Source organism: Orcinus orca, chromosome 6, assembly GCF_937001465.1.
Source record: "Orcinus orca chromosome 6, mOrcOrc1.1, whole genome shotgun sequence".
NCBI classification, from domain to species: domain Eukaryota; kingdom Metazoa; phylum Chordata; class Mammalia; order Artiodactyla; family Delphinidae; genus Orcinus; species Orcinus orca.
The window spans coordinates 50,325,423-50,339,060 of NC_064564.1; the positions used below are offsets into that span (position 1 = coordinate 50,325,423).

Genomic DNA, 13,638 nt, shown 5'->3' on the forward strand with positions numbered 1-13,638 from the left:
CTCCTTTTATAGCTGTTAGTATTTGCCTTATGTATTGAGGTGCTCCTGTGTTGGGTACATATATATATATACAATTGTTGTATCTTCTTCTTAGATTAATCCCTTGATCATTATGTAGTGTCCTTCTTTGTCTCTTGTAAGAGTCTCTTGTAACAGTATTTTAAAGTCTATTTGTCTGATATGAGTATTGCTACTCCAGCTTTCTTTTGACTTCCATTTGCATGGAATAACTTTTTCCATCCCCTAACTTTCAGTCTGTATGTGTCTCTAGATCTGAAGTGGGTCTCTTTTAGACAGAATATATATGGGTCTTGTTTTTGTATCCATTCAGCTGGTCTGTGTCATTTGGTTGGAGCATTTAATTCATTTACATTTAATGTAATTATCGATATGTGTGTTCTTACTGTCATTTTGTTAATTGTTTTGGATTTGTTTTTATAGGTCTTTTTTCTTCCCATCCTCTTTTGTTCTCTTCTCTTGTGATTTGACTATCTTTAGTGTTGTGTTTGGATTCCTTTTTCTTTTTTTGTGTGTGTATCTACTGTAGATTTTCAGTTTGCAGTTACCATGAGGTTTTGATACAGCAGTCTGTATATGAACAAGATTGTCTTAAGTTGCTGGTGTTTTAATTTCAAATGCATTTCCAGTTTATTGCATTTGTGCTCCCCTCACAATTGCTGATTTTGATATCATATTTGTCTGCAGATGATTTCCTATCTCTACTGTAAGTTTGCCATTACTGGTGAGCTTTTCCATTCATAATTTTGTTTCTAGCTTTGGCCTTTTCTTTTCTGCCTAGAGAATTCCCTTTAGCATTTGTTGCAAAGCTGGTCTGGTGTGCTGAATTCTCTTAGGTTTTGCTTGTCTGTAAAGCTTTTGATTTTCCTGTCGAATCTGAATGATAGCCTTGCTGGGTATTCTTGGTTGTAGTTTCTTCACTTTCTTCACTTTAAATATATTGTGCCTTTCTGGCCTGCAGTTTCTGCTGAGAAATCAGCCAGTAACCTTACGGGAGTTCCCTTGTATGTTATTTGTTGATTTTAATATTTTTTTCGTCTTTAATCTTGGTCAATTTGATTGTCACATGTTTCGGTATGTTCCTTCCTGGGTTTATCCTGCCTGGGACTCTCTGCACTTCCTAAACTGGGTGAGTGTTTCCTTTCCTGTGTTGGGGAAGTTTTCAGCTACTGTTTCTTCAAATATTTTCTCAGGCCCTTTCTCTCTTTGTTCTCCTTCTGGGACACCTATAATGCAAATGTTGGTGCATTTACTGTTGTCCCAGAGGTCTCTTAGACTGTTTTCATTTCTTTTCTTTCTTTTTCCTTTACTTTGTTCCGCAGCAGAATAAAGACACCACTCTCTTCCAGATCACTTATCCGTTCTTCTGTCTCAGTTATTCTATTCATTCCTTCTAGTGTAGTTTTCATTTCAGTTATTGTATTATTCATCTCTATTTGTTTCTTCTTTAGTTCTTCTAGGTCTTTGTTAAACATTTCTTGTATCTTCTCCATCTGTGCCTCCATTCTATTTCTGAGATCCTGGATCATCTTTACTATCGTTACTTGGAATTCTTTTTCAGGTAGATTGCCTATCTCCATTTCACTTAGTTGTCCTTTTGGGGTTTTACCTTGTTCCTTTATCTGGGACATATTCCTCTGCCATCTCATTTTGTCTAACTTTCTGTGATTGCAGATTGTGTTCCACAGGCTGCAGGGTTGTAGTTCTTTCTTTTAATGGCTATCCCCTGGTGGATGAGGCTGTCTGAGAGGCTTGTTGTGCAGGCTTCCTAATGGGAGGGACAGGTTCCTGCTCACTGGTGAGTGGAGCAGGGTCTTGTCCCTCTGGTGGGCAGGGCTGTGTCAGGGAGTGCGTTTAGCAGGAAGCTGTGTGCTCAGGAACACTTTAAGCAGCCTGTCTGCTGATGGGTTGGGCTGTATTCCCATCCTGTTGGTATTTTGGCCTGAGGCATCCCAGCACTGGAGCCTACAGGCTGTTGGGTGGGGCCCAGTCTTGGTGAGAAAATGGTGGCCTCCAAGAGGGCTCACGCCAATGAGTACTCCCCAGAACTACTGCCGCCAGTGTCCTTGTCCCTGCAGCGAGCCACAGCTACCCTCCACCTCCACAGGAGACCCTCTAATACTAGCAGGTAAGTCTGGCCCAGTCTCTGATGAGGTTACCACTTTTTTCCCTTGGTCCTGGTGTGCACGTGACCATGCGTGCACCCTATAAGAGTGGAGTTTCTGTTTCCCCCGGTCCTGTGGAATCCTGTGATTAAACCTCACTGGCCTTCAAAGCTAGATTCTCTGGGGGCTCCTCCTCCCATTGCTAGAGCCCCAGGCTGGGGAGGCTGATGTGGGGGCTCAGAACTTTCAGTCCTGTGGAAGAACTTCTGTGGTATAATTATTTTCCAGTTTGTGGGTCATGCACCCAGTGTGTAGGGATTTGATTTTATCGCAGTTGCACCCTGTCTACCATCTTGTTGTGACTTCTTCTTTGTCTTTGGATGTAGAGTATTTTTTTGGGTAGGTTCCAGCATTTTTTTTGTCAGTGGTTGTTCAGCAGTTAGTTGTGATTTTGGTGTTTCCATAAGAAGAGGTGAGCTCACTTCCTTCTACTCCACCTTCTTGTCTCCTCTCAAAAGGGATTTTTCTTTCCAGTGAGGAATGGTTTTCAGAATCGTTGGGCTGGAGGCAGTGAACTAGCTGCTGGGGCTGAGGGCTGGCTGTCCACACTTACAGTGCCAGGGTCTGTCTCTTCTGCCATGCTGTGGGGTGGCGGTGGCAAAGGAAGGCAGGAGGCAGCAGCTGCTGCTGAACAGCTCCTCAGTTATCTCTTTTTACTTTTTAAATGTGACTCCTAGAAGATTTGCAATTATATATTGGTGCACATTATATTTCTATAGGATAGCTCTGATCTAGACTGCCATGAGATATGGGAAGTGAGAGAAGAGGCTGGAGTAAGCCATAACATGTTAGAACATGCAGCGCTTGTGATAAGGAAGGGGAAACCGTACATTCAAAAGTATTGGCTGAAAGGCTACTAAGTGCCAGACACTGTTCCGGCCATTTGGGATGTGTATCAGTGAATGACAAAATTCCTGCAGAGTTTACATTTTAGAGAAAGCAGGAGGGTCAGCGAAGAAGCAAACACAAATAACATACTAGGGTATGTTGGGAATGTTAAGAGCTATGGGGAAAAAAAAAAGTTGAGCCAGGTAATTGTTCTCAGGAGTGCTGGGCGTGTAGAGTGAGGATTCTTGCTTTCCGTTAAAGTAGGATGGTTGGGGTTGACCCACTGAGGCATATTTTGAACAGTGATTTGAAGAAGGTGCTAGTGTGAGCCACGTGGTTATCTGGGGCAAGAGTTTTCCAGGAAGAAGGGACACCAAGCAAGTACTCAAGGAGAAGGCCTGGTGTGTTGTAGGAAAAGCAAGGTTGGTGGTATGGAGCAGAGTGAGTTAGAGGGTGTTAGTAAGAGAGGAAGTCAGAGAGAGAAAGGACAGGTGCTGCTCCCATGGAAAAGGGTAGAAGCTGGAAGACCAGTTAGAAGGTTATTTCAGTATTCAGGTGAGAAATGAGAGCAGCTCAGAGCAGGGTAGAAGCAGTAGATATCGTGAGAAATAGTCAGTTTCTGGATATGTTTTGATGGTAGAGTGAATAAGGTTTTCCTGGTGTGAATGTGGGTTTTGAAGAGGCCAGGATGACTCCATGTTTTTGGTCTGAGGAACTGGATGAATGAAACTGCCAACAACTGTGCTGGGAGAGCAGATTTGGGGGGAAGATGAGAAATGGTCACCAAGGAATGAGTGAAGATACAAAATCCAAAGATTGAGATCAGGGAGAAGAGGAGGAACCAGCAAAGAAGACTGAATAGCAGCTGTTGAGGTAGAAGAAAAGCCGAGTGTGGTGTCTTTGGAAGCTACATGAAGAAAGTTTATTAAAGAGCAGAAAGGGATAAAATGTATCAAATGCTGCTGACAGGAGAAGGGTGAAGTCTGAGAATTGACCAATAGCTTTAATACAAGTGACCTTGAGTATAATTTTTGTGGTATTGGAAGTGAGATGCTGGCAAAATTTGATTTGGAGTGGGCTGAAGAAACAATGAAGATGGGACTTCCCTGATGGCAAAGTGGTTAAGACCTGCCAATGCAGGGCACATGGGTTCGATCCCTGGTCTGGGAAGATCCCACATGCTGCAGATCAACTAAGCCTGTTCACCTAGAGCCCATGCTCTGGAACAAGAGAAGCCCGTGCGCCACAACGAAGACTAGCTCCCGCTCGCCACAGCTAGAGAAAGCCTGTGTGCGGCAACGAAGACATAATGCAGCCAAAAATACATAATAAATAAATTTATTTTTTAAAAAAAGAATGAAGATGAATTGGAGGCAGTGAAAATAGATAGCTCTTCAAGAGGTTATATTTCAATGAAAGTCAAAGCATTAAGACAAAGAGTAGAGAGAACTGTGGTCAAGAAGTATTTTTTTAATAGCAGAAATAACAGCAAATTTGTGCATTGAGATGCAGTGATCCAGTAATGAGGGGCAGTTTGATTATGGAGAAAGGGGCAAGTGCCAGAGTGATGTTACAAGATCTAGTAAGTGGATGAGCAGGGAAAAACATCTATGATAGCAGTTTTCAAAGTGTGGTCACCTGGAACTTATTAGAAATGTACATTATTAGGCCCTATCCCAGACCTCTTGAATCAGAAACTCTGAAGCCCTATTTTATACCTACACCACTCACAAAAATTAAATTGAAATGAATTAAAGACCTAAATGTAAGACCTGAAACCACAAACCTCCTAGAAGAAAACACAGGAAAGACATTTGTTGACATGGGTCTTGGCAATGATTTTTTGGATATGACAGTTAAAGCACAAACAACAAAATGAACAATAAACAAGTGGGACCACATCCAAGTTAAAAGCTTCTGAAAGTCAAAAGAGACGATCAACAAAATGAAACGGTAGCTTACAGAATGGCAGAAAATATTTGCAAATCATGTATCTGATAAGGGGTTAACATTCAAAATATATAAAAACCCGTATAACTGAATAGCAAATAATAATAATAATAATCATCTAACTGAAAAATTGGCAACGGACCTGAATAGACATTTCCCCAAGATATTCAGATGACCAAAAGGTACATGAAAAGGTCCTCAACATTAGGGCAGTGCAAAGCCACAATGAGATAACACATCACGCTTGTCAGAATGGCTATCAGAAAAAAAAAAAAAAAGAGATAAGAAACGCTGGCAAGGATGTGGAGAGAAGAGAACCTTTGTGCAAGGTTGGTGGGAATGTAAATTGATATAGCCACTATGAAAACCAGTATGGAGGTTCTCAAAAAAATTAAACAAAATCACCATGTTGAAGAGCTATCTGCACCCCCATGTTCATTGCAGTATTATTCATAACAGCCAAGACATGGAAACAAACTATGTACCCATTGATGGATGAATAAAGAAAATGTGGTATGTATATAAACAGTGGAATACGGTACAGCCATAAAGAGAAGGAAATCCTGCCATTTGTAACAATACTGATGGACCTTGAGGGCATTATGGTAAGTGAAATAAGTCAGATAGAGAAAGACAAATACTATTCATCTCATTTATATGTGGAATCTAAAATAAAACAGAACACTAAACTCATACAAACAGATATCGGATTTGTGGTTGCCAGAGGCAGGAGGTGGAGGGTAGGGGAATTAGGTGGAGTTGGTTAAATGTACAAACTTCCAGTTGTAAGTTAGTACCGGGGATGTAATGTACAATATGATGACTATAGTTAATAACGCTTTATGGTATATTTGAAAGATGCTAAGGGAGCAGATCCTAAAAGTTCCCATCACAAGGAAAAACATTTTTTTTTCTGTAACTGTATGAGGTGATGGATGTTAACTAATCAGTTTGCAATATATACATATGTCATTATGCTATCTTAAACTTACAATATTGAATGTCAATTATATCTCAGTAACACTGGAAAAGAAAAAGAACTAAAGATGTTCAGGCAAAACGTCTCTTGGAAGGACAGGCTGTCATCCAATATTAGAATTGTGTTGTGTGGAAGAGATTAGATGGCTCCCTAGTAGTTCCAGAGAGGGACAAATGAAAGTTACAGGTAGATTAACTTCAATTCAAAATTTAAGAAAAAGAATTCTTTCTAACCATCCCCTGTCCACCAGTGGAATGGGTTATGTTGGGAGCAGCAATCAACAAGCTCAGCAGAGGCTGGAAGATGCAAAACACAGAAAGGGGGACTGAGACACCAGTACTGAAATGTGTGCACAATTTCAAGATGGCTACAAACCTCAGATTACTATGTCCCAGACTGATGACTTCTAAAAAAGAAACTCTAGGGTGGGATCATGCAATCTGGCTTAAGAAGCCCTCCAGGTGCTGCTAATATGTGTATTGTCAGAAAAGACAACAGAGGGGAGAGCTTGGGGGAGGGTAATGGGGGTATGCCTGGAAGTTGTCTGCTGATGCTTCAGCTTTGTCAGTGAAGAGAGAACTGAAGTCACTCGCTGAAAGTGAAGACGGAGGAGGAGGTGTATGAAGAGCTGATGGAGGTTTTATGTAGGAAAAATAGGATCAGATTTTCACTTACGCAGATATTCACTGATCTTGTGCTAAGTACAAGGAACAAAGGATCCCATAATAAGTAAAAAAGATGTTTCCTGCTTTTATGGAGGCTTATCAGTAGTGAGAGAGGTTAGTCCAGAACTGAACAGCCCTTTAAATATTTGAAATGCTCACATAAGATTTTCTCTTAAATAGTTAGACATATTCAGTCCCTTTAACCATTATGTACGTGGCATGGTCTTCCCAGTTCCCATACGCTTCTTTCGGTGCTTTTCAGGTGGTCAGAGTTCCCCTGAAAGTGTTGTGCCCAGAAGTAGACACACTGTCCCGGACATGACCTCGCAGAATTCAATGTCAGGTTAAAGAGCTTATTTTATATAAACTGCTATAGAGCAAGGCCTCCCCTATTCTCCATGCCTCAAAATGAATAAACCAAGAGTAGATAAGATGCCTATGGTAAAAAGTCCAAAGAGTACAGAAAGGTACGAGGTAGACAGTAGGTCCCTTGGCTTGTACCTCAGAGGTTATCACTCAGCTTCTTTCCAGAAACTCTGTGGACATAAGCATAAATATGCTATCCACACACCCACACAAACTGCATTATTTTACTTTACGTATTTCTCTGGTTTCCACTTTTATCACCGACATTGTTTTATACTGGCACATAAAGATGTTATTTATTTGAATTAATGTACCTTATTTAGACCCCCCCCGCCCCGCCCCACACCACTGAGAATTTTAGCCGTTCTTAAGCTTTGGCCTATTATGAACAACTCCAGGATGCACTGAGGCTAATTTGCGAAGTATTTTCAGGTCTCAAATGTAAGCCTGCTGTTCCAGCCTTCTCCACTCTTTTTGGTTAACACTGAATATGAACTGTTCTGGTTATCTAATTGTCAAAATCATGAACAACAATGCAGAACAAAAATAAGCAGCTCACAATGCCAATACACATTTCTAAATAGATGCAGATGTACTAATTAGTAACTCGGCACTCTTCCAAGGGGCTAAGTCACTAAGCTAGAACTTTTCCATTATGCCCATAATCCACTGGGGAAACTTCGAAATGCTCAAAACTGATCACAGTGTTCACTTATTTTTGTAGCTAAGAAAAGGAGTGAAGAATCATAGAAGTGGAAGTGTTCTGGGAAGAAATGGTCAGCAAAGTCCTCAAGAATGAGGTAGGAGGAAAATTATATTATTGGCTTTGTTTAAGGAGTGAATGATGGGTAACAAAACAAGAGTACCATGTACTCCATTTGAGAAGTCTAAAAATGAGGCTGCAAGAAAAGGCTACTGGATCGAGAAAAGAACTTCTTTAACTTGGGAAGCACTGTACTTTGGGAAGGCAACAAGAAAAATGCCCACATTTTGGCCTTGACATCCTCAGACACCTACCAAAAATGAAGGAAAGTAAGGCATAGCATATATTACAGGGTAGTGAAAACAATCGTGGGGTATAGAGCCAGAGAACCTTAGGTTCAGACCCATCAGGTCCTCTGTGGCTCCCTCATATGCAGAGTTGAAACCACTGCATCTGAGAATCCAAGAGCCATACTCACATGTAACCCAGACAGCTTAGTATTAATGCTGAAGGGTGGGTAACTAGTTTGTTGTTTACAATTAGCAGCTTATTATCTTGAAGACAGTTTCTTAGACACAAACACATTCATTCTACAATCTCTTTAAACAGATGAGATACATCACTAAAGGACCCAGTAACAGACCACAGTGAGAAGGAGTAATTTTGAGGGAAGTATGATCTCCCTGTGATAAGAAAACAAACCACATTCCTAAAAAATTGACAATAAAAAACAATAAGAAGCTTCCATTTTCTTTATTAAAAAACAAAAATCACCAACTCATGGAAAATAATTCATCAAATCATAAAAAGGAGTAGAAACAAAAAATCAAATGTCAATTTAAAGAATATCTGACACACTATAATGTGTGTATACAGTCTCTTAAATAATTTAAGATTAGCTCCATATTAAACACCCAGCTTTTCTCACATTGTTGCAAACCCAAGTATTGTTCTGACTATACAGTCATTAATTATCTTTTTTAACAAAAATAGAGATTGAACTCAAACAGAACTCCTCTTAGTATTGCCATTTTAACTTTTGCTGCATTACCAGAAACTGTGTTTTCAAGAACTGGGTTTTTCTAAGCCCGTTTTTATTTTATTTTTTTTAGTTTTTATTTTATTTATTTATTTATTTTTTTTGCGGTACGTGGGCCTCTCACTGTTGTGGCCTCTCCCACTGCAGAGCACAGGCTCCGGACGCGCAGGCTCAGCGGCCATGGCTCACGGGCCCAGCCGCTCCGCGGCATGTGGGATCTTCCCGGGCCGGGGCACGAACCTGTGTCCCCTGCATCGGCAGGCAGACTCTCAACCACTGCGCCACCAGGGAAGCCCCCATTTTTATTTTTAAAACTTCACTATTTGATTATATTCATTGTAGAAAAATGTGAAGATATGGAAAAATATAAAGAAAATTAAAAATTTATCCAATATCCCTCCCCCCAAATATAATAACAAAAGAGTATATATCTTTCTATTCTTTGTAAATATTTAAAACAAAATTAGTACTGTAAAATGCTTCTATATCCCCATTTCATATTATACAGCAACAATTTCCTTAGTACGTTAAATATTATGTGAAACCATGATGTTCAGTTGGCTGCTTCACAATCTAATTAGAGCTTAACCATGATTACCTCCAGTTGTTGGATATTCAGATTGTTTTGAATATCTGCTATTAAAACTATGTTCTACATCCTTCTTTATACATAATTATTTGTATGTATCTCTGATAATTTCTTAAAGATAAATTCCTAGGAGTAAAGTAACCAGCACAAAGGGTATTTTTTAAGCTTTGTGATACATTTTACCAAAATGCCCTCCAAAAAGATTATACCAATTCACAGTCACATCAATAAATAGTCTAAGAGCTATTTCTTCACATTCCTTGGCAACATAGGAATGTTACTGCTTACCTTTACTGTTACAAATTTGGGGGAATGGTGAAAGGTGTCTTCTTTTTTTCTAATGTGTAAATATTTCCCCACGTTTTCTGGTTATTTGCTTTCCTTCTGTTATTTGAAGCAGTCCAAGTCTTTTAGAAGGCATCTCTGATGTGAGCAATGTCTTGTCTTATCACTTGTTCTTCCTTAGGGGGCAAGGGCACAGAAGCTGCATATCTCTTCTGTGTTTTCTCAAGCAGGAATTCCCCAAATGATTGGAGTTAGAGGGTTACCTTGTCTTCTGGGCAGCCATGCTATTTTAATGTCTTGGTAACATAACAGAAAACTGGGCCATTTTCTGAAAGAAAGCAGGCACAAATTATGGGACTTTGAGTGTAACTCCTAACTTTTAGTTCTTCATTCTTCTTTCATGTAAGGTGAGGTTCAGAATGTTTATCTCAGAGGACTGTTCTGATTCTCACTTATCTCCATCCGCCTTCACATCCACTAGGACATATTTTATACACCAACCTCTAGCCTGGATTGTTGTTTATGCAACCTCCATCATTTGCCTTATTCCACGGAAAAATGTCATTGAAATTTCTACGTTAGTATCACCAAATAGAATCGGAGCTTCTTCATTACAGCGTCTTACATATCTTGACATACAGTGGGTGCTCACTAAGTGTAGTGAATTAATGATACACACTTCAGTGTTGAGAGAGCTGAAAATACTGCCCTGGAATAAGGGATTATTAGTATGGTGTTCCTTAATGCTATAGAATGGAGGCCATGATTCTTAATTTTGTCTAGAGCAGCAATTCTTCATTTTCTCTTTTCTACACATATTGACCCTCTTAAAAAATGCATACATACAGAAACACACAATTTTACACACACTTTCAGAAGCGTCACAGAAAGAACACCAATTTCTACTATCCATACATCTTTACTTAAAAATGCAGCTGAAATAATAAATTTATTGCTTGACAAATTATCTTTAAGTTCAAGGGACTATGGTCAAAATGGGGTCAGAAACCTAAAAAAAAAAACGAAAAAAAACAAACCCAAAACACACCATCCCATCTTGCAGGTTATACCCTCAGCAGCAGCAAAAGTAGAGTCACATTTCCTGCCAATCAACAGTGTGTTTATTTAGACAAGCCAAAGTCATGCTGCTCTATCACATTACACTCATTATGTTTAGCTAAATGTAACTGTTTCTAGTTTAAAGTGACATTCTCCAATTCTTAGAATTTGTTTTCTGTTCCCCTTTTCTTTATCCTTATAATAAGGGCTGCCTGTATTTCAATTATGATGAAATACTTCATGGGGGGAAGGGCTTAACATTTACTCATTAAAGAACATTTATCTCCTGGGTATATAGGCTGAAACCAATGGATGTGTTTCCTGCTCCTTATGGATTTAAAGTCTAGTAGGGAAGACAGATTACAAATGTCAATATTCCTGACTTTGCCAGTCCTCAAGGCTGAGAGGCATATTATTACAGTGGTGTGCTGGAGCCTGCTTGTACCAGCTTGTAAAAACCTGATTATGTACATCACTTCCCAGCTTACCAGTGGCTTCATGTTAGTAGCTTGAAGTTGGCCGTGCAAAAGCATTTATACCACAGCAATCAGCAAACACTACAAATCTTGGCACCTCCATGCCCAGCAATTGGCAATCATTTACTACCACATAGTGTCCTTGTCACACTAAAACAGTGGCTCTCATTCCAGGGCTCCTCGGTAGTAATTCAGGTAGAGAGGGCTTTTATCAACTTTTCGAATCCTCTCTCAACTACTTTTCTTAAGACCTAAGAGTACAGATGTGTTCTAGGAGACCTTAGGATATACTGGCTACTAGGTGAATGTAACATCTGATCAATTTCAGGCAACTTCTTATCCAAGGTGGTTAATCAAGAGAGTCTCAAGATGTCCAGATAAAAACCACACATCTCTGAGCTCAGCAGTCAGTTCAAATTATATTCTGGGAATTAATACTAGAATTGAAGAGCTACCAATGTGCAACCCATCACTTGTTTATCATTAATTACTGTCTTAGTTTGACACAGCATTAACTGTAAGTAGACATTCCCTGGCACCATTTCAGTATTGCTGTTGTCAGTGTTTTGGCTTTAAAGGCTGCCAACACTTTGCATGGATCTGCCAAAGAGAAAACAGCCTTGTCTGCAGTGTAATCCATGTACAGAGCAAATATTACCGATCTTCTGAAGTAAAACTTAGGGATATACTGCAAAGCAGGACAATGTTAAGAACCTGGTAGACTAGATAATAAAACTCTCCCCACCTTAACTTCCAGTGCTCTTGCATTACCAGCCAAAATGTGTATCTATTCCATTTATGGTTAGTAGTAGTAAATAGCATGAAAACTTGTAGAAAACATCTAGTCTAGTATAAAATACATAAGAAGATGGACCAAGGGTGAAATGCAAATTAAGAGAAAAAGGCAGCTGAGGGTCTATGGAAGTGTCTGCTTACAGATGGCTGAGGATACTTACCCTAATGTTATGGAGGGTTTCTGACCATTCCGTGGATCCTATCTGAGGTATGGTAGTGAGAAGTAAACTTTTGGCTTTATTGGCATTTTCTTTCAGGGTCTTTAAGACCCGGTCCACAGAAACCTAGAGAAACAACAACACGGGATGTTAACAGCAATTTAAAATTCCACTGCTTTTCACAGAACATCTTCTTGAGTTCCTACCTGATCTGTTAAAGTCAGTTTACCCCAGTTTCAATCCCCTGAGCGCAAGCTCTGCATGTATCAGGGAGAGCTCTTAGAGAAACCCAATGACATCTCTGAAAAGCACTACTGGTTTTCAGTATGGCATCCAAGAAAGTTTCTCAGACATATAATGTGTTAGCATGGCCTAAAAAGATTGTGGCTCTTCTCATGTCCATAGAATGGATTCCAGTTTTAAAAACTGTTGCTATACTGGATAAATCAGAAGATAAGCACATTTCTCTTTAGAGAAGTCTTCCAGCTAGTAAAGAAAAATGATGGAATCAAAGCATCAACCATTTTACAGTCCCAGTGAATTAATGGATGGGCTGTTAACATCACAGAACCAAAAAACCCAAACCAAACAAAGAAACAGTCCACTTTAATGAGCTTCCTTGTGGATTATGATGACCGAATATGATCAAATCTCTAGATCCTAATGCAAATTTACAGAAAATAACAGAGCACTGAGAAATTGGATAAACCACCCTAAGGAGATGATTTCACCAATTTGGATGGTGGGAAACTCTACAGGACAAATGACCTGCTTTTCACAGAACATCTTCTTGAGTTCCTACCTGATCTTTTAAAAATACCTGGAAGAAAAAAATCACTTATGCTATTTGAGATAACTAGAAAATTGAACTTTGCCTGGATGTATTAAGCAATTATTGTTGGAATGCGATAACAGTAATGTGGTTATGTTAAATGTTTCCTAAAATGTTTATGGATAAAATTATGGATCAGAGTATAGATGAAATATGATTGGCCTTAAGTTGTTATGTTTCTGATTGAAGCTGGATGTTGGATTCGTGGACGTTCATTACCATTGTTTCTGAGTAAAGTTGTTTAATAAGAAAGCTGAAAAAAGTTACGTGTAAAACAGATGATCAGAAAGAGTACTTGTCATGTTTCACTATGCTTAGAAGAAACCCAAGATTCAGGGGCAGGGCACAGTGATTACACATTTCTGTTTCCTGAAGTATCAAGTCCAGACCCCTCCCACAACATTGAGATGTGTTTAGAACAAAATGATGAGCACTGTAGCAGAGGGGAGTCCCATCACTGTGCGAGGGGATCACAGCACAAGGTGGTGACCAGCTAGCTGCGTGCCTGGCCAGCTATGAATCTTCAAATGCAGGGTCATGAAGCATCCAAGAGATTTACCTTGTATTTTACTCTTTTCCTCACACTTTGTGACTAATATAGATTCTGATCTCCTTTTTCTCTTTGTTTCTGCTATTGTTCTTCACCCAAAATGTCCTTTCTACTAACTTCCTCACAATAAATTCTAACTTTCTGTTCAACATCCAGCTTAAATCTCAGAGAAGTTTTCTTC

At 39.5% G+C, this 13,638-nt stretch overlaps 1 protein-coding gene and 1 pseudogene across 1 annotated transcript in view; one reads left to right on the top strand and one right to left on the bottom strand.

Moving 5' to 3' along the window:
- LOC101274679 (LLGL scribble cell polarity complex component 2-like) overlaps positions 1–13,638 on the top strand; it is a 106,416-nt pseudogene that overhangs the window by 68,034 nt on the left and 24,744 nt on the right.
- MTAP (methylthioadenosine phosphorylase) overlaps positions 8,412–13,638 on the bottom strand; it is a 39,012-nt gene continuing 33,785 nt past the window's right edge. The window contains exons 7-8 of the mRNA XM_004275046.4: positions 12,079–12,201; positions 8,412–9,915 (exon numbers count right to left, since the gene is read on the bottom strand). Of these exons, the coding sequence (XP_004275094.2) occupies positions 9,877–9,915; positions 12,079–12,201 (162 nt within the window). The 3' untranslated portion in view covers positions 8,412–9,876. The remainder of the gene's footprint in view (positions 9,916–12,078; positions 12,202–13,638) is intronic.